Consider the following 22,711-nt stretch of genomic DNA (forward strand, 5'->3'; position numbering starts at 1 on the left):
TTGGTTAAATTGTCTAGTTAAATAATAAACTAATTTTTTCTGCGCTTTTCTATCACTAAATAAACTTATAGTCCTCGACTACTGAATCCATCTGTGCTAATTCTAAATGATAAGCAATTATGATTCATATCTAAACATAGTAATATACATTTAATTGTGAAACAATTTTTGACTATAATTATAAGCGTAGTTCAGGTGTTACATTTAAAAACAACTGTTTTCTGACTGTGATAACATATTTAAATCGCTTCTCTCCCAAAGTTGAATCTTTTGACCAACACTTTTTAAACTTTATAATTATTTTAATTTAATTTGTACGCGACATTTATTTATGGGTAAAGAGAGCAATTAGTTGAAGGACTGTATTCTTGATATCCGTGTACCCGAGACGCTGCAAAAGTATAAGGACTGTATTCCTGCATTTTTGTTGCTAAAAATTCATTTGTTTCAATAAAATAGTTAATAATTAATTAATAAAGTAGCCAATATAGATTTTTTATGGCGAATGAGTACTGTAGTCTAGTATTTTAGTAACAGGACAAAAAATTTTAATAGGGTCAGAACTGGAACTATTTTATGGCTAGTAACAAGCCGCAGTTGTCTTCCAAAATATTAAAAATACTTCATACCCCTAAGTCTGGCCCCCCCCTACAAATTATCATATGGGCGCCCTTGGTTTGTACGTTTGTCATTTAAAATATCCGTGATTCGAAGTGCTTATCCGTTCATGCGGTGTAACTCCAAAATATCAGTGAAAACATATAAAATCAGTAAAAACGGCAACCCTGTAGTAATGTCTCGTTAATTCGAACCCTGCTAGTCCGGACATCTGGTTAATCCGGATGGACATATAAGAAATAAAAGATGAAAAAAGAATGTTGTGACACCGGAAAAGAAGAAAATACTATTCTAAGATAGGGTCCGCTTGCCCTCAGTTGCCAGAAGTCTTACCTCCAGTTTTTCCCTTATCGTCTGTTTTCCAAGAAGTGACTCACTCTATACCCGCGTGTTGTTTTTTTTTTTTTTTTTTTTTTTTGTTCCCTTCAGTCAATGGTTATTCGTGCTGGTGATAAGTGCTTGTGACAGTTCAGTGTGATTGTCTTATTTTGTGCACCTATTAATATCAGTGTAATGGCTACTAAACATAAGAAAGTGACTGTAACAATGGAGCCTTATTTAATATTGATGTGGGTGAATCATTAACTAGAATCGCAATTTAGGAGTGGGAAAACAAACTGTTTCTGATTGGGAAAAAAATCTGAAAGAAATTGAAGATTTTTTGTGCTTAAATGGTAAGTAAGGACAGTCTGGGTAACAAAAGCACATTAAAAAAACCAAAAACCAAAACTTTAGACAAGGCTTCGTACATTTGGTTTTGCCAAAAACATGACCAAAGCATTCCGTTGTTGGGCATAACATAATGAGCGTTTGCGTTCAAACTGAATGAAAAATTAAAAGGTGACCCTGCTTTTACTGCCAGTATGGGATGGTTATATTCTTGTAAAGATCAACATGGTGTTCGTGAACTTAGTGTAAGTGGTGAAATTTTGTCAGGCGACAGTAGTGTAAGAGAAGACATTAAAGTAAAATTTGAAAATTTTAAAGATGAAAATATAGAGCTTTGTCAAGCGTTTAAAGCTGATGAAATGGGATTAAATTACACCCAAAAAAACATTAGCCTCAAAATTGGATTCTGTAGCCAAAGATCATAAGGTAAAAAAAAAAAAAAAAAGAAGTGGTTTTGCTTCCTTGTAAATAATGCTTCTGGTGATTTGTAATTTCCACTTTTGGTTATAGCCAAATCAGCTAATCCTAGGGCTCTTAAAAAACTTAATAAAAATACTCTTCCAGCCCTGTACACTTTACAAAAATCAGCATGAATGGCCAGAAAAATTTTAAAGTTTGATTTTTTTTAAACATTTGTTCCTATAACAAAAAAAGTTTTTAAGAGATACAAACCGCTTAGATAAAGCTGTGTTGTTAATTGATAATGCACCATGTCACCTGAGTTAAAAGAATTAGAGATGGTGAAATTTTTTTTTAAATTTTTGCCACCAAACGTAATTGCTTTGATACAACCTATGGATCAAGGTCTTATTGAAGCAATAAAAGGGTGAGATAAAAAAATTGATCATGTGTCTTTTAGAGCAACAAGGAGCAGACCTGTCAGCAAACTTAATGGATCATATTAAAAAAGTGACCATGAAGACTTTTATTTACTTGGCTGCAGAAGCGTTTGAAGAAATTAAGCCGTTGATTCTTAAAAAAAAGCTGTGATTTTGTACAAGTTTTTCAACAGTTGGTGGGTTGTGCCAACATAAAGGAGAATTACATATCAGAATGGAGGTATTGGTCATCAAATGTTAAGTAAAGATGAAATCGTAGAGGCGTGCATTGCAAACACGGCAACTGAAATAGACAGTTCAGAAGATGATGATTAAGGTACAGAGGAATTAGTTGGGCCATTTCATGGCGAAGCAGTTACAATGTTGGAGGAGTTGCTGAGTTACTTTGAGAAGCAAAGTAACAAATCGTATGCTGAGCTACTGACCTTGAGATGCTTACTAGATCGCATGGCAAAACAATGGCAATCTTCATTATAAAAAAGAATATTACAGACTTTTTTGAGTAAATTGTAAATGTTTTTTTTTTCTTCCTTTAATTGTTTTATACTTTTTAATTACATATGTACAATACATATATACATACATAGTTTACTTAAGTACTTTATAATAACGTTGATTTTTAATCAATAAGAATTTTTCTTTTGCCTATAAAATTGTCTTTGTTAAATTTTAAAGTGGATTACAGTAAATCCCGACTTTCGATGATCTGGACAGGGTCCTGACTCGACAAGTCCGGATTAGCAAGACTCTACTGTACTTGGTTTTAACACCCCAAAATCTACAGACAAATCTATATTACAGATAGTAAATAGTACTAACAGAAAACAGAATGTATTTGAATGAAACTGACTGAGACAAATCTTGCAGTTAAATTAAAACTTTGCAGGTTACCTAAGCCTTTAGAGTCTTAAAAAAAAGTGAAAAAAGGAATATCTGAAAAAAATTGGTACTATTAAGTTTATTCATTATATGTAGTAAAAAGTTGTCTTAATGCATATAAATGCTTGAAAATGTGTGGAACACTAATAAAATATTTATGAAGCAAATAGAATATGCATGGGTGTTATTATGTGTTTATAGACTAGATGTAGAATTCTTTAAGTGTATTGTTTAGTAAAACATTTAAATGATTAACTGGTAGAGGTTTGATGAATGTGTGTGTCTCTTTACAGGACCACAAGCTGTTTGCTGGGCTGCTGATAAAGTGTGTGGTGCAGTTGGAGCTGATACAGACTATTGACAACATAGTCTTCTTTCCTGCCACATCACGCAAGGAAGACCAAGAGAACCTCGCACTGGCCCAGGTCAGCTCACATCCTCTCGTACTCACTTATCAACTTGTAAACTGACTTATTTTATTCATTTATTTTTAATTTTAACATGCCTTCCAACAATCACACTAACTTTTGTTATAAGCACAACACAAAAAGAAGCAAACTAAATACGCATGTAACCCTAAATTATAAGACTAGCACTAAATAAACAAAACTAAACAAGAGGCGGTCACTGCTTATAGCCGTAGGAACCCCGAAAAATGGTGAACTGCAAAATTTGCACTAAAGGATGGAATTTGCCTGTTTTTGAAGGTTTTATTTTTTCCTCTGTAAAATTTCAATATTTTTTGGGGTAACGCAAAGTTTGGTGCCAACTACTGCTGTTTTCACGAGTTGATCGACGTCATTTCTGAAAACATCATGCGGTATATGATAGATTTGTAACAGAGGAAACAAATTTCAATGACAAAGTATTTCAATATCTCAAACTTATTATTTTTTCTACTACAGTGACTATAATGAACACCTCAATGTGATACTTTGTTCTTTGTGTTGTACATACAAAACAAATTTAAACATCTTGTGTCTTCATATCTTTGGTATTTAGTACAAATGCAAATGGCTTTGCTTACAAGAGAAACTAATATGCATTTTATTTTATACCTGGTTTTACTTAACATTTCTTTAAATACTTGATGTGACACAAAAAATACATGGAGAAAAGCTTTTGTTTTTCAGGAATGTTTCGAACAAATATGAAACATATAACGGAAATAAGAAATAACCTTATTCCTTGTTTGTTTAAATGTTACGTTTTTGTAATTATATAGTTTAGGCCAAGAAATAGTTGTTAATGGTTTCAAATAACATGTCATTATGTGTTTTTTTTTACCTACTTTTTTCCCTGTCCACTGTTGCTTATATATTTACTACAGCTGTTATTACATCACTTCTTGTAGGTTCTGCCCTGCTTATGTCAAATGATAGGAGTTGGTTTACTGCTTTATTTAGTACCTCCTATGTGTGCTAATGTCGTAATGATTTAAGAGTAAGTGTTTTAATTTTATGATTGAATTTCATGAAAGTTATATAGATGCTCACTTGTATAGTTAATCAGTAGTTAAGAACAAGAGCCTTTTCTAAAGAAAAAAAATTAGATTAATAGTTTTTAACTTTTTTTTTAATTTCCTGAAATTTTTCTCAATCCTTTTCTAAAAGGGTGCTGTGATACTTCAAATATTTTACCACTTTAACACATGAGGTATTTATATTATACACCAATCCCTCACTTAGGACTCTTAAAATTGCACAAATTTATTTAGTGTGATGTAGGGATGTGCGAATCCTTGATTTTCAGTTCGGTTCGAATCCGATTTGAATCCCTGGCAATATTTCAGATATGAATCCGATTCCGAATATTAAGCACAGAATAATTAAAAATAACTCATTAATTTAAAAATAACGTGTGTTCTATTTTTTTCTAACTGTAACTATTGGCAATTATTTCTTACACTGAGATTGAAATGTTTATAATTATCTAAACATAATTAATAATAAACACACTAAATGATGAAAACCAAAACATGAAGCAAGTTTCAAATATTCCCTACTTAGTTATTGCTTGGTTTTCACAAGTTTCTGTTACATGAATGCTTAAAGACAGCTCATTCCTAGGCCTATATTGGTATGTTTTGGTGCAGTTTGAAGTATATAATTAACTGAATATCATATTCATTTATGTAAGAACTTTGTTGTAGCGGTAATGTAAGCAAGCTAAAGCAGTATTTTTTAATTAAAAATAAATAAAATACAATATTCTATGACTACTGCAACTGACTGCAAATCAAGCAAAAGAAGTTGGGCTACTTTTATTTATATATCTAATTTTATTATCAATAATATGGTTCACAATAATAAAGATATATGCTAGTACAACATGCCTACAACTATTTATAAGAACAAAAAAAAAGTAGTTGTTTACTTTATTGAAGCTACCATATCTCAACAATTTTTCAAATGTTTTGGTTACATACATTCATACAAAATCCATTAAATTAGCTGAGAAAACTTACCTCCTACAGTGTGTAATGTTGCAGAACCCTGCCCTCCTAATTAAATAATTTTTCTTTTAAACTTCTTTTTTGTATATGTAAGCAGTAATAAGTCAATGTTTTTTGAGTGATGTATAGGTTATGAAACAGTAGAATCAGACGTTATGGCTATTAATATATGTTATTTTAACTTGCTGAGAGTTTTGAGAAGATATTTTGTATTTTATTAGACATTTTTAATCACTACTATTTTTTATGTAATTATTCACAAATGAGCCGCTGTACTAGATTTTTGCATGTTTAGGCCTACTTTTTCAGGTTATTTCTAAATGATTTTAATTTTGTAAAATAATCTTATTATGATGGCTGTTCTTTATTTTAATATTAACGTGTTGGATGATTCTAGAACAAGGGACTGTGTCTGGTGTGATGGATAGAAAGAGAGGCTTGAGAGGCCTGTAAGTGGGACTGAGAAAGAAACAGTGCTTCCCCACCAACCGAGATAAAGACGGTAATTTCCCCCCTGCGTGGGAACTGAGTGATAACTGCTGTCTCACGGTGTGGGAGAGAGAACGAGAATGGGAGTCCCCGATTTTGATGTGAAATTGAAAAGAGACAGATCAGGGGAAGCCCAGAGTTCTGTATGTACAAGGTTTTTCATGTATTGCAACTTGTTCTGTGATTGGCTTGTATCTGTAGCATGAATGAAGAGTGCGTGTGATTGGTCGGTGAGGTCATGTGACGTCTACTCCCTGCGTGGAGGAGAGTGTGGCAGGACTTCACCAGTCGTCTGCCGATCGCTGCACCAGTAGGTCGCGTTCGGTGGCTTCTCGCTTAATTATGATGTAATGTGCTAATGGATAATTTAACGTTGGTGGTCAGAGCCAGGCCGAATATTAAGTCAATCTAATTTGTTTTAATTTCTTTCGGACAGTAATTAGAAATTGCGGCCACCTTCGTCGGCATTTGGCTCGGGGCGAAATTTGGTTTCGCTGGGTGCGGCCACGTTTGAGGCCGCACTGACTTCATGTATTTGCAGCAATACATTGATGAAGGACGCTATTTTTTCATTAATTCTCATCATGCGAAATACCAGCAATTTTCGACAGTCAGATATACATGTGGAACGAGTGAATGAACCGTTGGAAGTGTTTGGATTCGTCGGGGCATTCTGTTTGAAAAAATAAAAACAAAATTACAATCGGCGTTGAACATCTGTTTATTTTGTATATAACGAACCGTTATAAGTGGAGTTCAATTCAAGCACACTAGAACTTTTACAAACCCAAAATAATCTGATTACCTATTACTCAATCAAAATAAACAAAACAATATCAAACGTCTCGTAGAATAATACAGGCCTAGGTGGCATTTTAGAGATTTCCATGCAAAAATGTTAACATTTCCACTAGTTCAGGTGCAAGATTCTGTCTGCGCGATGTGATAATATTTCCAGCAGTAGAAAAAAGCCGCTCACTTGGCACAGAAGTAACGGGAATCGAGAGCATTCTTCTTGCAGCAATTGCCACATAACTGAAACGGCACTGATTCGTTTTCCACAACTCATATGGATCCAAATGCCTATTGCTAATATGCTTTCTTCCTGCGCGTAGTTTATCTTCTGCTCAAGATAAACTACGCGCAGGAAGAAAGGAGGCTTCTGTAGCTTACGCGATAGTTAAGTTATGAATTTTTAAATATCGTGTAACAGAGTGCTCTTTTTTTAATATTTTGTTTTCAATAAATGTGCCCGGCTTTTCTTTGGATTTTTTTTCGGATTTTTTTTTTATTTAACCAAACTGACAAGAACACTTTTCTATGAAAACAAAAAATTCCATTTAGATGTAACTTTAACAGTATAGGACACAAAAATTTTTGTATGTCGCAAAATGTGGTAATTTTGTAGTTACAAGAAAATCTTTAAAAATTAATAACACCTAAACTAACCATAGCCTATCGTCGCAGCTGTAGGTATTCTTTACTTATATGTAAAAGAATATTTCAAAAAATTTAATATATTTCTCGGCAAAACTTTAGGTTCTATGTGCTATTTTATTATTTTACACAGTGGTCTTAAACTTTTGACCGGTACTGTACACTATTCCAGCGTGTATCAACATCTTGGATAAGCTCGTGCCGTGGTTTTCCCATTTGCTTCTGCAGCTTATGTAGTCGTTGGCTCGCTTGAGAACTACACTTGTAGTGGCCCACTATACTGCATGCCTTCTTACAAAGTACTTCTATTCCTGGAGTTTCCTTTTTGCTGTCATTTATAGCCAGTTGCAGTGTATGGCCTAAACAATTCAGTGCTACCCAAGAAGTTTTTGACAATGCTAGTTTCATATTTTTGGCATTGTCAGATACTACATACACAGGCATACATTGTGGCATTGCATATTTATTTGACATTTCCAACAAAGCATCAGAGATAGCAGTACCACTGTGTTCTCCTGAGAAAGGTAAGTTCCCTGTAATGTGTATTGCACAAGTTCAAAGTTCTTGCTCAGGTAGTGACATGTCAGCGACAAATAACTGTCATTACTGCGTGATGTCCACATGTCAGTAGTGAAAGATATTGAGTTCACACCGTCTTTGAAATCATTTTGCATGTTGCTAGTAATTTTTTCAACTGTGTGTTCATACAGTTCAGGAATAACGCTTCTTGAAAACGTGGTGCGACTTGGAACTGTGTACTGTGGTTCCAATACGTGCATCATTTCACGAAAACCCTTATCATTTACCATGCTGAATGGCTGCAGATCTAAGGCAATCATTCTGCCTATACTGTTTGTAATAGCAACGGCACGGGGATTTTCACTCGAGTACATACCATTTATTTGAAACATACCTGGAAGTGTTTGTTGTACTTGTTTTTCTACTAGTGGTTGTTTCTTTGTATTCTGTTGAAGCTGAAGAAATTCAGAATACTCTTTCTTGTGCAGCATTAAATGTTTCTTCATGCTTGAAGTACTACCAGAGATGCATTTAAGCTCACGTGCACACGTTTTACACTTTGACTTAAAATCTGAAGTTTTAGCAAAAAAATTTCAAACAAAGCTACACCCACTACGGTGTTTTTGTTTTGACGTCACCGGCAGAGCACATGCACCATCATCACCTGTCGGAATAATTTTTTTTTTTTTTTTCAAAACCGATATCTGAAATCTGTTTCACCATGAAATAACGTAAATTACAATTCAAGACTCAAAGACAAAGACCAGCATGGAGGTTACGTTGAATCTTAACGAATGCGGCGCTGGAAAGAAATCTCATCGACGAGCATATCAATCGCAGTTGCAGGAAATATTTTGAGTTTCGGCAAAAAAAAAAAATTAAAAAGTGTACTGCAAGTTTTATATTAAAATAAATGGTAATATGACAAAATCTGTCATGTGAAACAAACTGAAATATAGCTACGTGTTCAACAGTGACGCTTGTTGAATACGGAAATTAGGTATTCATCGCATAAATAATTACGATGAAATTTATTTTCTGTGAATCTCAACTACCACACCGTTTTAGTGTTGCAATACTTACGTTTATGTGGATTTAGTGTCTTGTACGACATAAAATTGTTTTGTATGGTATAACATTGCCTATAGTACGATTGTATATGAAATATAAGGGATGTTATATGTTAATTACAGATACGAGGAACGATAAATAGGATTTACAGGTTTGGCAACACTGCAGTTACATTTAGTTTTTCGTTGAATGTTTATGTTTGTAGCGATGTTTGTTTGTTTATATTCCCAAGTAATGGCTTACACTTTGAGTTACGTAATGCTGAGTCTCCAACTCAATCTTTCTTTGATACATCATATTATAAATACTTATGTAATAGTAGCCTAATTTGATTTTTTAGTGCTATTAAAAGTCCCAGACTGAAATAAGGTGTGAGATTTTTATTAGGTTAAGAAAGGGTGCAGTTCTGTTATTATCTACATAAGCACACTTTAGCACAAAGAAACAATACTTAAAAACTACACTTGCCAATCACAGATGTGCTAACCTATCCATGTGATAACAATGTAATCCTTTATCATATTCAAGGACAGTTAAAAAAAATCATCTAGGTAATTTCATGCAAAGGTGATGGATGTTTCACGTTAATGACTATGATATAACTATTTAATACATAACCTTTGGAGTTTTCAAACGTTTCTTGCATCGTTTGCAAATTTTTACTTGTTTGCGACTTTTCAAAAAATTTCCAAATCACAGATCGTCCCACTGTTGGCACATCAATCATTCTGATGTTCACTGCGCAAGTACTTATAAGTAATGGCTATGTATGCCACCTTACTATTGCACAAATGATAAAATCTCAGCAGTCAATGTTACTATAAGACACACTCACAAGGTACTGTATGTGTACAGCAACTACACTTCATAAATACGCTGTGTGGGAATGGAATTTCATTTCCTGTAATTCGGGCTGGGAAATAATTATTTCTCATGGGAATCAAAATAGGATCTGAAGAAAAAAATAAGAACTTTAATAAACACCCTCCTAGTGTAACTTTTTTTTTTTGACAATCGGGACAGGATAATTGCCTGAGCTGTCACTACGTGAGGAATTTGGGAAGGGTGGGAAGGGTTTGATGGAGGGGGGGGGGGTTGCTGCCTGCATCCGGTCGTTTACTGTGTATTATCCTATTGAAAAACATTTACGTAGCATGTTAGGCTTTTGGAGTCTTTGCTGTGAGTATGCGGCCAGATGTTTTCCACATGGTCTATACAATTTTCTTTCTCTTCGCCGTCACGTTCGGAACGAAATAACAGTTCCGACAAACCATGTTTCACCCTCTAATCTGAAAACTGTCAGCTATAACACCCCGGTTGTGTGGATTTTACAGACACATATTTATCTTTATCAGTATGCTGACAGTTCAAATCTATTTTAAACGACCTGACGACATTCTTCTACATAAAATACGTTAGTTATCGCTCCAAATTACTGTGTTCAAACGGGCTTTACGTGGTCAGATGTAGTGGAATAACTCCACATACATAACTCTAAAACATTACGAAAATCCCGCAGAACTTTTGCCCCCGCCCAACGAGAGAAACCTCCGTGATCCCGAAATGTTTCCCGGTTTCAGTGATCCCGCTCAGCCTTTTTCGTAAATGACTGAATATTCGTTTTTTCGAATTGTTAGTATTCAAAATCGAATCGAATGCAAATAATAAACTATTCGTTTTGATATTCGAAAATTCAAATATTCGCACAGGCCTAGTCTACATACATATATATTAAGCAGTGCAAAGTTAACCATTAAGAAAATGCTTATTTTTGAAGTTGGTAATTATTCTAATAGATAGTATAATTTTTTGTTAACCAAAGTACATTTGTATAAGTAATGTAGATGACAGTTCAATCCAGTTGGTGTAAAATCTTGAGTGTTGCTGTTGCAATATTGGTAGGTGCGTGACGGTGTTGCAGGCAGACCTGCTGCACACAGAGGCCGGTCTGTCAGAGCAGCAGCACGAGGAGCAGGGCATGTACCGCAACCTGAGCTCCAAGCACCTGTTGCTGCTCACCGACTGCCTGCTGCAGTCCCACCGCTTCGCAAAGGCCTTCAACACCAACCACGAGCAGCGCAACCTGCTCTGGAAGGCAGGTCCGTGGCTCTCGGCGTGCCCCACGTCTCCTCTGCACATTGTAAACTAGTGTATTTTCTGTCATTTTTAATGTTAAAATGTGATGTGTAGATACTGTGAAACCTCTTTGGTATGATATTGGTTAATCCAAAATCCTCATTATTACAAACATGTTTTAATCCCCGGCAACATGAATAGGATGTTCGGTGTTAATTCGTATGGTAATTACGAAATACCGGATAGTATGTAATTCGAAGTTCCATTAAATCCCAAAAAGAAACCTCGTATTTGCGTTCTCCGTATTTGTGTTTCCCACAGTTAACAACATTTTCTTTAGATCCCATTTACATGTCAGTAAATGCAATGCAATACTTCTCCCTCAAATTACATCACGGAATTTACTTTCTTCCCACTATTCACGTCTCATTTACTACGTAAAAACTGATTTTTATTTACGTAAAACTCACTTAAGACTTTCTCACACAATACAATTTCCCATCAAATACGATCAAATGTTTCCATCCCGAAATTTTCTTTATAAGTAGAGATATGCATTTTTCGCAATTGCGATAACACGAATTTTTATGCGTGTTTCAGCGATTTTTCTTTAATAAAACAAATATTTCACTTTCTGAAAAATAAGGAGAATAATCTAACAAAAACATGAAATCTGTGATAATGTTGTAAATGTTTTTACAAAAAAATAATTTGTTTGGTAAATCAGATTGCTACAGCATAGTCACTACAGCATAGTAGTCGTAGGTACATCATTTATGACTATTTATAAAAAATGTGGCAAACAAATATCACAATCTTTGCATACCTGACTAATATCATAAACAATTTAAATACCTTTATTTAGCTCAATCCTTTTCGCATCCATCAGATTATCACTTAAAAACTATAATTTTGAATTCTTCACATTTTCCTTCCTCAACTGAAAGTCAAAAGGTTATGCTTTCGGTATCACCGAAGGCATGGCGCAGGCGTTATGACGGTTTTGAGTTTCGATGAATATTCTGTGTTCAAAATAAGACATCATTTTCAGTATTCGAAATGTTTTCAGCTTAATCAAAATACAATATTATTTAGCCGTAACATGTGATTAGTTTTAAAAGAAAACTAGCATGTTGGTTGAAGACATAATTATATAAACACGTCAATCTCGTTGCGCATGCGCCATCTTGTCACCTTCGATACTCTCGAATCACTTATAGGAAGTCGACTGCTAATAAAACCCACAACTCGATTTAATTTCGCGCACAGCTCGCACAGGCACACACCATGTATGCACGGCGTCATTGATTGCTTGTTTACATTTACAAATACCGACGAAAGTTGAATCAACGCAATACAAAAAATATATATTCTTAAAAATATTGGCATTAAAGTAAATACGTAGTCTTACTTTATGTAAGGAAAATGCCAAAACCACATATTACTGCCGAGCAACGAATTTTAGAATTTACTAGCCAGGGGCTTTATGGGAGTGATGAAGAAAACACAGTTTTTTGTCGGTATTGTAACGTGTCCATTTTCTGGGAAAGAAGAGATTCGTGTACAAAGCACATCAGTACTGATATACACAAGCGTCTTGTAGAAGAAAAACAACCTGGAACTTCGAGTAAAAGACAAGTATCTCTTGTATCGTCTTTTCGTGATGTAAAACGTAAAAAAAAGACACTTCTACAGAATTCATCACGGACACAACAACAGCTTTTATAAAAGCAAATATACCTTTGGAAAAGGTTGATGATCCAAACATTTGAAAATGTATGAACAAATACATTGATGGTGCTGGAGTTCTACCACATGCCAGAACACTTCGAGAAAAACATGTCGGAGCAGTAATGAATACAAGATGTGAAGAGGTAAAATGTAAAATAAAGGATTAAAAAATTGACATTATGTGTGATGAAACCACAGACAGCATGGGAAGGTGTGTGTTTGTTGTTCTATTTCGTGTTTTGAGTGAAGATGATACTCCAGAATTATTTGTGTGTGGAGTCCATTTCCTCGAAGCAGCAGATGCTACAAATTGTGTCAGGGCAATTTGGGAGTCTTTGAAAGTTTATGAGGTCCAGTATGAAAATGTTAATTGTTTTGTTTGGTGTCTGATTCTGCTCCATACATGACCAAATGTGCAAATACCTTGAAAGTTGTTGGGCACACAAACTCAACTCAACATTATTGGAAATATTTGGGCAAAAGAACTTAAAGTACTCAACACTGCTGTTGCTAACATCAAGCACGTTTTCATAAACACAAGAAAACGAAACCACTTGTTCCACACTTTCCTAGAAAACAGGCACGGAAAACCATGTGCACTCTTTCCTTTGCCTGTTGTTACCAGGTGGAATGCATGGTTCAAGAGTGTTTTTTATTTGGTTGAACATTTTCATGACATTCTTGATTTTGTTAGGACAGAAGACTTACAATCAACACAAAATGCAGGTGTGGAGTATTTGGCATCCCTGTCTTCAAAAGACACAGAAGTAATTCACTGCCTAGCTACTTTTGTGAAAGATCATGGTAAAATCCTTGTTGATTCAATCAAGATGTTGGAAGGTGCTTCATACCCAACTGCCCACACATTATACAGGATACTAAATGACTTGAAAGAAGGTTTCGAAAATGTTTTGCGGGGCATTTATTTTGATGGGACTGCTGAACTTCTCTCGAAAATGAGTGTAGCTACTAGTGCTTCTGTAAAACTGACACTCAAGAAAACTGTGGCACTGTCTCGTGACAAACTTTCTTCTATGATGACAGCTGATCCATGCATAAGAAATTTTGACAGTATCAAATTTCTTGATCCAAAGTGTATCTTGTCAGAAGATGTAGATCCGAACACAGTGTCAAAACTACGGAGTGTAAGGGAAATGCAAATGGCAAGTACAGAAGAACTCGTCGGTGGTTTCAGGGACTTACAAATCAACTTAAAGAAACAAGTAACCGAAAGTGGTGGATATGACATTGTCAAAGCTCTGGCCAATGTAAAATTGTCTCATCCAAGTTTTGCTAAAAAGTGTTTTGAAGCCATCTGGCTTCCTTCTTCAAATGTTGATTCTGAAAGGTTTCTTTCAGCTTACAGCAGTGTTTTGTCGAACAGAAGAACAAATTTGAGCCAGGCCAATCTAGAAACCATGTCTACATTTTATTTTGAGCGTTACTAGTGTTCTTAAACAGAGCTTGGTACATATTAGAACTTAAGAAAATGTACAGTGTTTGTTAACAATTTCTTTCTCTGTTTGAGGTTTATTGTGAAGTAATGTAGGTTTAAGTTGTGACAAAAAAAGTGTTACATGATCACAACAGGTAAGCTAAGCAATTTTAAACTCGCAAGTAGCCAAATTAATTTTGCATGCATATTTACATTTTTGTTAAAATTTTTAATTCAGGAATAATCAAAGTAAAATTAAACTTACAGATTGCTCAGCTGTTTGACTAATAGTGATATGAGTGATATATTTTGATATTTTAGTATGTTTAGTGTTTGTTTATTGCCAAATCTGACATGCCAGTAAATACAAGTTTTTTTTAACGTAAATATATTAATTAATGAGAAAATAACTTAATTTTCACTTGAAAAATAACACCACTTTTGCTTAAAAATAACACCACTTTATAGTATAAAATAAAACCACAAATGCATATCTCTATTCATAAGATGTACGATTTACATTATTATTCTTGAAGTTAAGCCCAAAAACTTAGTTTAAAAGTTTATAAAACCGTTTTTATAAACACGCACACGCACGCGCACAAAATCCATTATTTGTTTGGAAATTACAGTTTACTTATTTAATAACAGGAATACGAAGGTGTCCAATGTGAAAATTCTCTTTCTACATGCTGCTTATCATGCAATTTCGACATACCATATAGTATGCTTGCCCAGAGAACATTTGCCAGGCAAAAACAAACCATGTTTATAATATTTACACACCACTCTTACCGTGAACCAGTGGCAGTTTCAAGGGTGGTTGGGTGAATGTTGGGAAATTCCCCCGCTCCTTCCCTTCCAAGTGCCAAACCTTTCAGAATAAATGGAATGCTTTTTATTCATATAAATACAAATACAGTTGTCAAAGGATGTACCGGAAAGACTTTTTGTATCGTTATTGAGAAAGTATGACTTTTTCGAGGAATTTCTTAATATGGAGTTGGCAACACTGCATTTGCAACATTGTATTCTGTAGTATCCGAGATAGTTTCATGCGCTGTGAAAGTAAACAAGCAGCAGGACAATGATAGTAAGTGTTGTTTCGGTAAACTGTGTTTTTTGTGAGCTGTTTGACTGCAAGAATCACAGCAGCATGTTCCTAGAATATTATAGTTACCTACTTACACAAAATGCCTTGTATTGAAGTCAACGCAAGTTTGTGTGAGATAAAAGGTGCCAACTTCTTGCTAGAGTCTAATTCAAGGAAGCATTGTTAAAAAAAGTGAAACATTTTGTTGTGCATCTCATTGAACTTTAATATTAGTTTTTAAATGGAAATTGTCATACAATGATTTGAGTTGTAAGGTTTTACAAACGTGTTTTAACATGATTATTTTACACTTATTCAACTGAAAAATCATTATTTTGGAAATGATTGAGACATTTTGTTACATTCCAGGTTATAAAACCCAGAATAATAACAAATAGATTTGAAACACTTGAAAAAATTAAGTTTATAAGTAACATCTTTAATTTCAATTTTTTTAGTGAGCTGCTGCAGCCGCACGTTGAAGCGATCGATCGACAACTAACTGGCACTACGCAGTTAGTTACCTTACTTTACAAATCCAAAACAAAGGGAAGGCAACCCCGTGGGCCAACTGACCAATCACAAATACAGAATCCGAAACCTGACCATATAGGGAAGGTACTGAAAAAAAATATTTCTCATTAAAAGTCTGGAAAAACACATCACACCACCTCAAGGATCGCTCTGATTGGCTGGCGAGACTGCACCCAGCAAAAGTTCCAGTTTATTGCTGCGCACACATGCATCCACATGCTGGGTATTTTTCAACAATGCACTAACTGACTAAATTGAGACATGAAAAATAACTTGCCGGCGACAATGTGTCGTGCCCGTGTCTTCCTTTTTTTCAAAACCTTCTAGAATGTTCTCGAATGTTCCATATAGTCTTACTACCCAGAATATGCTTAAAATTTTAACAAAATGTAATTAATGCACATGTTTTATTGTAATTGATAAAGTAACAGATAATAATTAAACACACTACATTCAGCTTTACACTAAACATAACCCAAATTAATAATAACCACTCTTAAAACACAAACGAAATACATGAAATGCTATGCATAATAAAAGAAACATTAATAAAAATAATTATAAAATATTCAAAAAACGTCATAAAACATTCCAGGTCGATATGTCATTGGCAGAAGGGGCAGGAATTCTGCCATATTACAGTTTGTACAGCTTTTTATTATTACTGCAATTTTTTTAATAAGGAAATATTTTTTTTTGTATGATAAAATTACATAGGTGTTAATCATATTGAAAGACACTAAGTGGAATGTTGTTTAGATATTGCTACTTCAGCAGCATAGTTTAATTAAATTCAGAAATAAAACCCACAATAAAAGTTTCCAGTTCCATTTCTGCTAATTTTGTACAAGATTGCTTTGAATCATATCCAATTGTTGTGGGGAGGTTAGCCTGAGCTAACCGGCAACATTGAATTAAGGAAAAAGGAGGTGACAGAGAGGCAGGTGATACGAAGTCACTTTCCAACGCTACATTTATTATGGAAACGGGAGCAAGCACAAACACTTAACATATTAATTACTGATTCCTACAAGATACTATCGAGTCTCTATTACTTAACCTAATATATCACGGTTCATTGTCCTCGTGAGGTATCATTCCCTGTATACAATTCATTAATGTCACTGTTTCCGGGGGGGGGGGGGGGGGGGGGAGAGACCAGCGAACACCGTCCCAGTTCATTAAGCGCGCGTATAGTTTTAGACGTCAAAACACAACGGTGGACACGGGCCGATTCTGCCCCTCAGACTTTCCAGTACTTGCCTTTATAATCGCAGCAGTCAGAGTCCGTGGTAAACAGGATATCACTCGTGTGCTTACTAGCTGTAGAGACCGAAAATGGGCTCTACCACCAACGGCGACGAAGTCCTGTAGTGACCGCTGGGCCGCTCGACATGGTAGAAGACTCAGTTGTGCAGTCCGGCTATAAGCTCGTGAGCCGGCGCGTGCACGGGCTAATATACCCGGCAGCCGAATGACGTCACGTGTTACGTAACCGCGGCAGTCGACTGACGTACTGCGGTACCACATACACTAGGCAAGACTGCACGAGGTTCGGACGTCCCGGTCGTACGCCCCGCAACACAATAAAACATCTTAAAGTGTTGCGGGAACCTGTATATAATCTCATACTGGCTACTGTACTGCAGGGATCAGGCTGTGGCAGCATCTAGCGGCAGACTTAGAACTAGCTACATAGGTATTTATATTTTACTCTGTAGTGAAATACTATTTCTTCCTTGCAGTATGACAGCCTATAAGCAACTGTTGAACTCGTAAAATAGGTTTTACTCATTATTGAGTTTCTGGTTCTTCATCAGTGAGTGGATGTAGAAAGAGCTCTTAAACTTATGTTGGTTTTACATTAACTTAGCTTTTACCATAAATCAAAATATGGTAGCATTCACAAGCCGATAGTTTTTTGCAATGCTATTTCATACTAGTATTTGATTTTGTTTTTCATTCAGGCTGTTAAAAATTGTCACTAAAAAGGTTTTATGGCCACATATTAGAGTGTAGAATTTTTTAAAATTTTTATTGGGAAGGAGATAGATCTCCAAGCACTTAAGACACTTTCAATATTGTATTATTTTAATTTTTATTAAGTCGATTTTGAAGCAATCCTTGTAGATAACCAATTATTTTTGTGAATGAATTGAAGTTACTCTCAAGTCATATGCCCAAGACCTTGTAATGCCTCAAGTATTTCATTCTACTTGATCTGAATTGTTTTAAGATTAAGGAATTTAACTTATCAATAATATTTCCTTATTATGTTTAAAATTTTTGATTATGTTTATGAGGTTGGTGTTTATATGTAGAGACAAGATTTAATGGTTTTATTTTTAGTGGAATTTTGTTTTTAAAACAGAAGATTTTAATGTTATTTTTATTTTTATATTACACACCCAAAATTATGTATATATACATATTGTTTTGTGTTACTCCTTCAAAATAGTGCATTTTTATAATAAAATGAGATGTATTAAATTGGCCTAAAACAGGTACATTCTGAACAATAAAAATACATTGCCACGAATGTGTAGTTTAAAAGTGATAAAATAACAGATGCACAATAAAACAAATTAAATTAATTTTTCTGATCTATGCTCTTGGGTATACTTATTGTCTGGAATTTCAAACATTATAAAATTACTTCTTTGTACTTTCAATTAATTTTTCATTAAATGCTGCTTAATTTCATGATATAAATTGCATTTTGGTGCCATTATGGTGTTTTAACTTGCACTTAAGTGTTATATGGTGTATTGACATGTGTTTCAATGTTATTTCGGTTTTATTGCAACTCACCATATAATCTTGTCCCTATCAATATGCCTATTCTATATTTTATATTCTGCACCCAGAATTCCATTAGCTGTGTGGTTTTTTAATATTGTTCTATGTTTTATGAATGGAAGCCCTCGACTTGCAATTCCATATTTGGTAATATTTCTTTGTGATCATTTGGAAGGCACCGCTTCTCCCCATCCCCCCCCCCCCTTTTGTCAAGCTGGCCCTGCCATGAACACAGGCTGATGATCTGTCACCGTGATGTTGGCAGGATTCAAGGGGTCGATGAAACCAAACCTGCTGAAGCAGGAGACACAGAGCCTGGCCTGCGTGCTGCGGATCCTGTTCAAGATGTGTGGGGATGAGGCTCGGCGGAACGCCTGGCCTCTGATTCAGCAACGCTTGATCAGCGTGTGTCGCGAGGCTCTCGAGTACTTCCTGTGCCTGCAGTCAGAGTCGCATCGAGATGCCTGGACCTGCCTGTTGCTCCTCATGCTCACTCGTATATTCAAGATGACAGATGAGCGGGTGAGTGTCTCCCTCGTGCTCAGCTCTGGCTTGTGGTGGAGGCAGCAGCGACTCGTGCGATGTGGAGACGCTCTACGTTTAAGGCCCTGTCCAGGTAGGAGTGTCCTAGGGGTCATTCCATGTCAGTTCATCCAACAAAAATTGAAAATGTAACCATTGTTTTTTAATTTTGATAAAAATTGGTTCATTTGTTTGGTGACATAAGGCCACTTAAAAACCAAAATTTCAGATTTTTATCTCAAATACTTCCTGAGAAATCGAAGGTTTCGTTGTGACCATTTTTGGCCTAAAACAGGTTGTAATGACAGCATAAATTGGTCAGTATCTGTGTTTCCTTGCTTTGTATTTCACTGTAATACCAATGTTTCAGAATAAGAACACTTTTCCTTATGTAAAATTCTCTAGAGAATTCAAATTTTGCCACCAAATTGCTATATCTAGAATGGTTTGTAAGTTATAACAGAATTATTAACATGACTGATGTTTCATGTATCATCTGCATCCTTTATTACAAAATAGACTGTATCTCAAAAGGCAGACCTCACAAAAAAATGAGCTTGGTACTATGTGAAAGAGAAGGAAATTTTCTATAAGATACATTAAAAAAAGTCCCTACTTACACAAATCTATTGCCAATGAATTATAATCGACAGACACAATCCTCCAATTTTTGCAATTAGCAAACTGCATTGCTTTTCTGATAAAACTGCCATTCTATATCACACTTGCACAAGTCTTCTTTCAAAAAACTGTAAGTTCTGGCAGAGCTGCTTGTTGATGGTGCCTGCAAGATGCTGAGTATGTGTGCAAAAGGAACCCAGCACACATCGTCTCGAGGTGAAGGCCAGTAAAAGGAAGCACTTGGACCGGCAGGGGGCATGAAGGTTACTTGAGCATCTTCTTCTGAGTTCTGACCTATCAATGTTGTTTACAACACCAACGAACCATTTTTTGTCATACACACAAGACACACAGCAACCAGTATACAGTTTTGATATCGTACCACCAGGGTCTTTGCTAGCTGCTGTAGCAAAATTGAAAACTAAGGAATATGCATTATCCCGACTTGTTTTCTTCATTCCTATTTCATACTGGGATATTGGTGAAGCATTGTGAAACCCTCTTGTGCCTGGGATTGTCTTTGCCATAGTATACCGTTGTTGTAGAGCCGAGAACGAACGTCATTCACATCATTCTTGTCAATGTAAGAAAGATAATACCTGTTATGTGTTCATTGCAGTAGGTAAACATCTTAGACACTGTTGTAATTTGGTCTTGGAATGGTCGTTGAAGACTAGCTTTTGATGTCAGTCGCTTAACAGTTCCCCCAATTCCATCGCAAGATGATTTGCCATGACTTGTGGCAAAGAATGACCAAGAAGCTGTGAGCTGAAAATCTTGTGTGTGGTGGCACAAATTAAGGATATTCTTGCAGTTCTTGTACTGAGCAGCACAACCATCACTGAAATAATGTATGTGTTTTACATGAGGCAGGTGTCTTTAAACATATGTGACTATTTCTGACTGTGTTTTATACACCATGGAAACATCATGATCCAAATCATTTGTTGACAAAAAACAATGACTGCTTGTTTTCAAATTAGCATTGTCTGAATTTTTGTAGTAAATGACTACTGGATGAACTGTACATTGACTATTAGTCCATTGGTATCCTTGTGATTCATTTTGGATAACGAAGGAAAAATTTTCACTGAAATCTAATAAAGCTATAACTTCTCTTACACTTACTTTCTCTTTCAGCTGCTTGAGGTAGTCCGATTGTTTCTTTGTGGCATAGGAATGGGGTATGAGGAGTTCCATTTTTTGTACTAAAATTTCCATAAAGTCTTCTACACTTGAGGTAAGGGTTTGTAATTGTGTTCGGTCTGTACTGACCCACTGTTGATATTCAATCACATCATCTGGATCACAGTCTAAAGTATGATATAGATGCTGCTTTAGAGTATCTGGAGAAGGACATTGCTCACATTGTCTTAGCATACAGGCAGGATTTAAAATGTCACATAAGATACAAAATAAGTGAAGAAGTAATTCAACATTTTCGTGTATAGTGCACACACAGACGGAATGGGTTCCAGAACTTCCAGCTAAAACGCACCATTTAGGACGCAACGTACAAAACTTTAAGAACCCTACCTTGAGAGATGGATATTTTGCCTTAAAAGAACAATACAGCTCATGCAAGTTGCATAGCAAAAGTCCTTTCTGTTTGTAAACATTTTTGGATATACTACTTACTTTATCTTTCATTCCTGGCATTTCCCTGGAAAACTCATCATCTTGATAGAAATCTTGAATGACCTGCACAGTTTCTTCAGGTAACTTCTTTCCACCTGTTGGATGAACTAATGCGCAGATTCCTTTTTCCAGTGTAAGTTGTCTTGCTTGTCTTACCATGTACTCAGAAACACCAAATTCTTGTGCTGCCTTCTGTCTGGACCATGATTGAGGGATAAGGGTAAGAATTTGTAATTTTCTTTGTCTATTCATTGTGGGCAGCTTTTGCTTTATTGAAGTTACCAAACGGTCCAAATCGGCAGCCTTTTGTTCCACTTCATGCCTCTGTAATTCTGTACTTTCACTAGTTGATGTGGCTGGAAGCTGTACATCTAATACTTTAGATATTTTGTCTGCTACAGCTGATGATACCTCTTGTACTTTACGTTTCGCATATTTTTCTTTTGCATGTTGTGGTACAGCATGCAGTTTTATTGGTGACTGTTGCAAATATTCCAAACTTTTGTCAAGTAAGTAGGGGTGGACGAGATCCCGAAATTCGGGATAAAAGTCGGGAAAAAAACCATTCCCGAACTTCGGGGAAAAATTTTCTCTTTGGGATAATACCTCGGGTAAACAAAATTTTTTAAATAGTAAAAACCTTCGTGGTACTAATTTTTATATTTAAAAAATACGTTATGTATACCTACGTATTAAAAGAACAAAGTACAAAGACATCACAAAAAATAAACTACATATTATAAACAATACCGTAAATTCAATACTCGTTCATAAACATAGTTTAAAATAAATCTCTGACTAAATAAAAAACTCAATGTTGAATATTATTTTTAAGTTTGGCGAATCTTTGCCGTATTTTTAGGTTATAATTTGTCTTGAAAATTAACAAGAGCATCAATAAGCAGTGTTGCCAAGCACGTAATATTCGAAACGCTAATAAACTGAAAGACGCCATCTTGGTTTCACATGTTTATGCCATTATAAACGTCTTTCATTAACATCAGAGGGTTTTACGTTTTAGTAGTTGGTCATTATGTAAGAACGAAAGTGAACAATTAAAAACAAGTGGTATTTTTAAAGTACGCGTGAAAATCATTTCCTGTAAATTAAATTTAATAAAAATGGGTAGTTTATACACTTGTGTGAACGATGGAGCCTGGCATTCCAGGCAGTAGCAAAAGTGAACCAGCGGGCTGATTACGAACACCATCGACAACTAGCGTTATTCTTCATGCGGTAACGAAACACGTATCGCATTTGGTGATTACGACCCACCTTGCGATATG

The 22,711-nt window shown here is 35.4% G+C and overlaps 1 protein-coding gene across 2 annotated transcripts in view; it reads left to right on the top strand.

The window, feature by feature from the left end:
• The window catches only part of LOC134540202 (brefeldin A-inhibited guanine nucleotide-exchange protein 1), a 289,907-nt gene that overhangs the window by 239,871 nt on the left and 27,325 nt on the right, over nucleotides 1-22,711 (top strand). For both annotated transcript variants that reach the window (XM_063382784.1, XM_063382793.1), the window contains exons 27-29: nucleotides 3,299-3,430; nucleotides 10,898-11,075; nucleotides 18,910-19,166. In XM_063382784.1, the coding sequence (XP_063238854.1) occupies nucleotides 3,299-3,430; nucleotides 10,898-11,075; nucleotides 18,910-19,166 (567 nt within the window). The remainder of the gene's footprint in view (nucleotides 1-3,298; nucleotides 3,431-10,897; nucleotides 11,076-18,909; nucleotides 19,167-22,711) is intronic.

The sequence above is a fragment of the Bacillus rossius genome, chromosome 1, assembly GCF_032445375.1.
Source record: "Bacillus rossius redtenbacheri isolate Brsri chromosome 1, Brsri_v3, whole genome shotgun sequence".
Taxonomy (NCBI): domain Eukaryota; kingdom Metazoa; phylum Arthropoda; class Insecta; order Phasmatodea; family Bacillidae; genus Bacillus; species Bacillus rossius.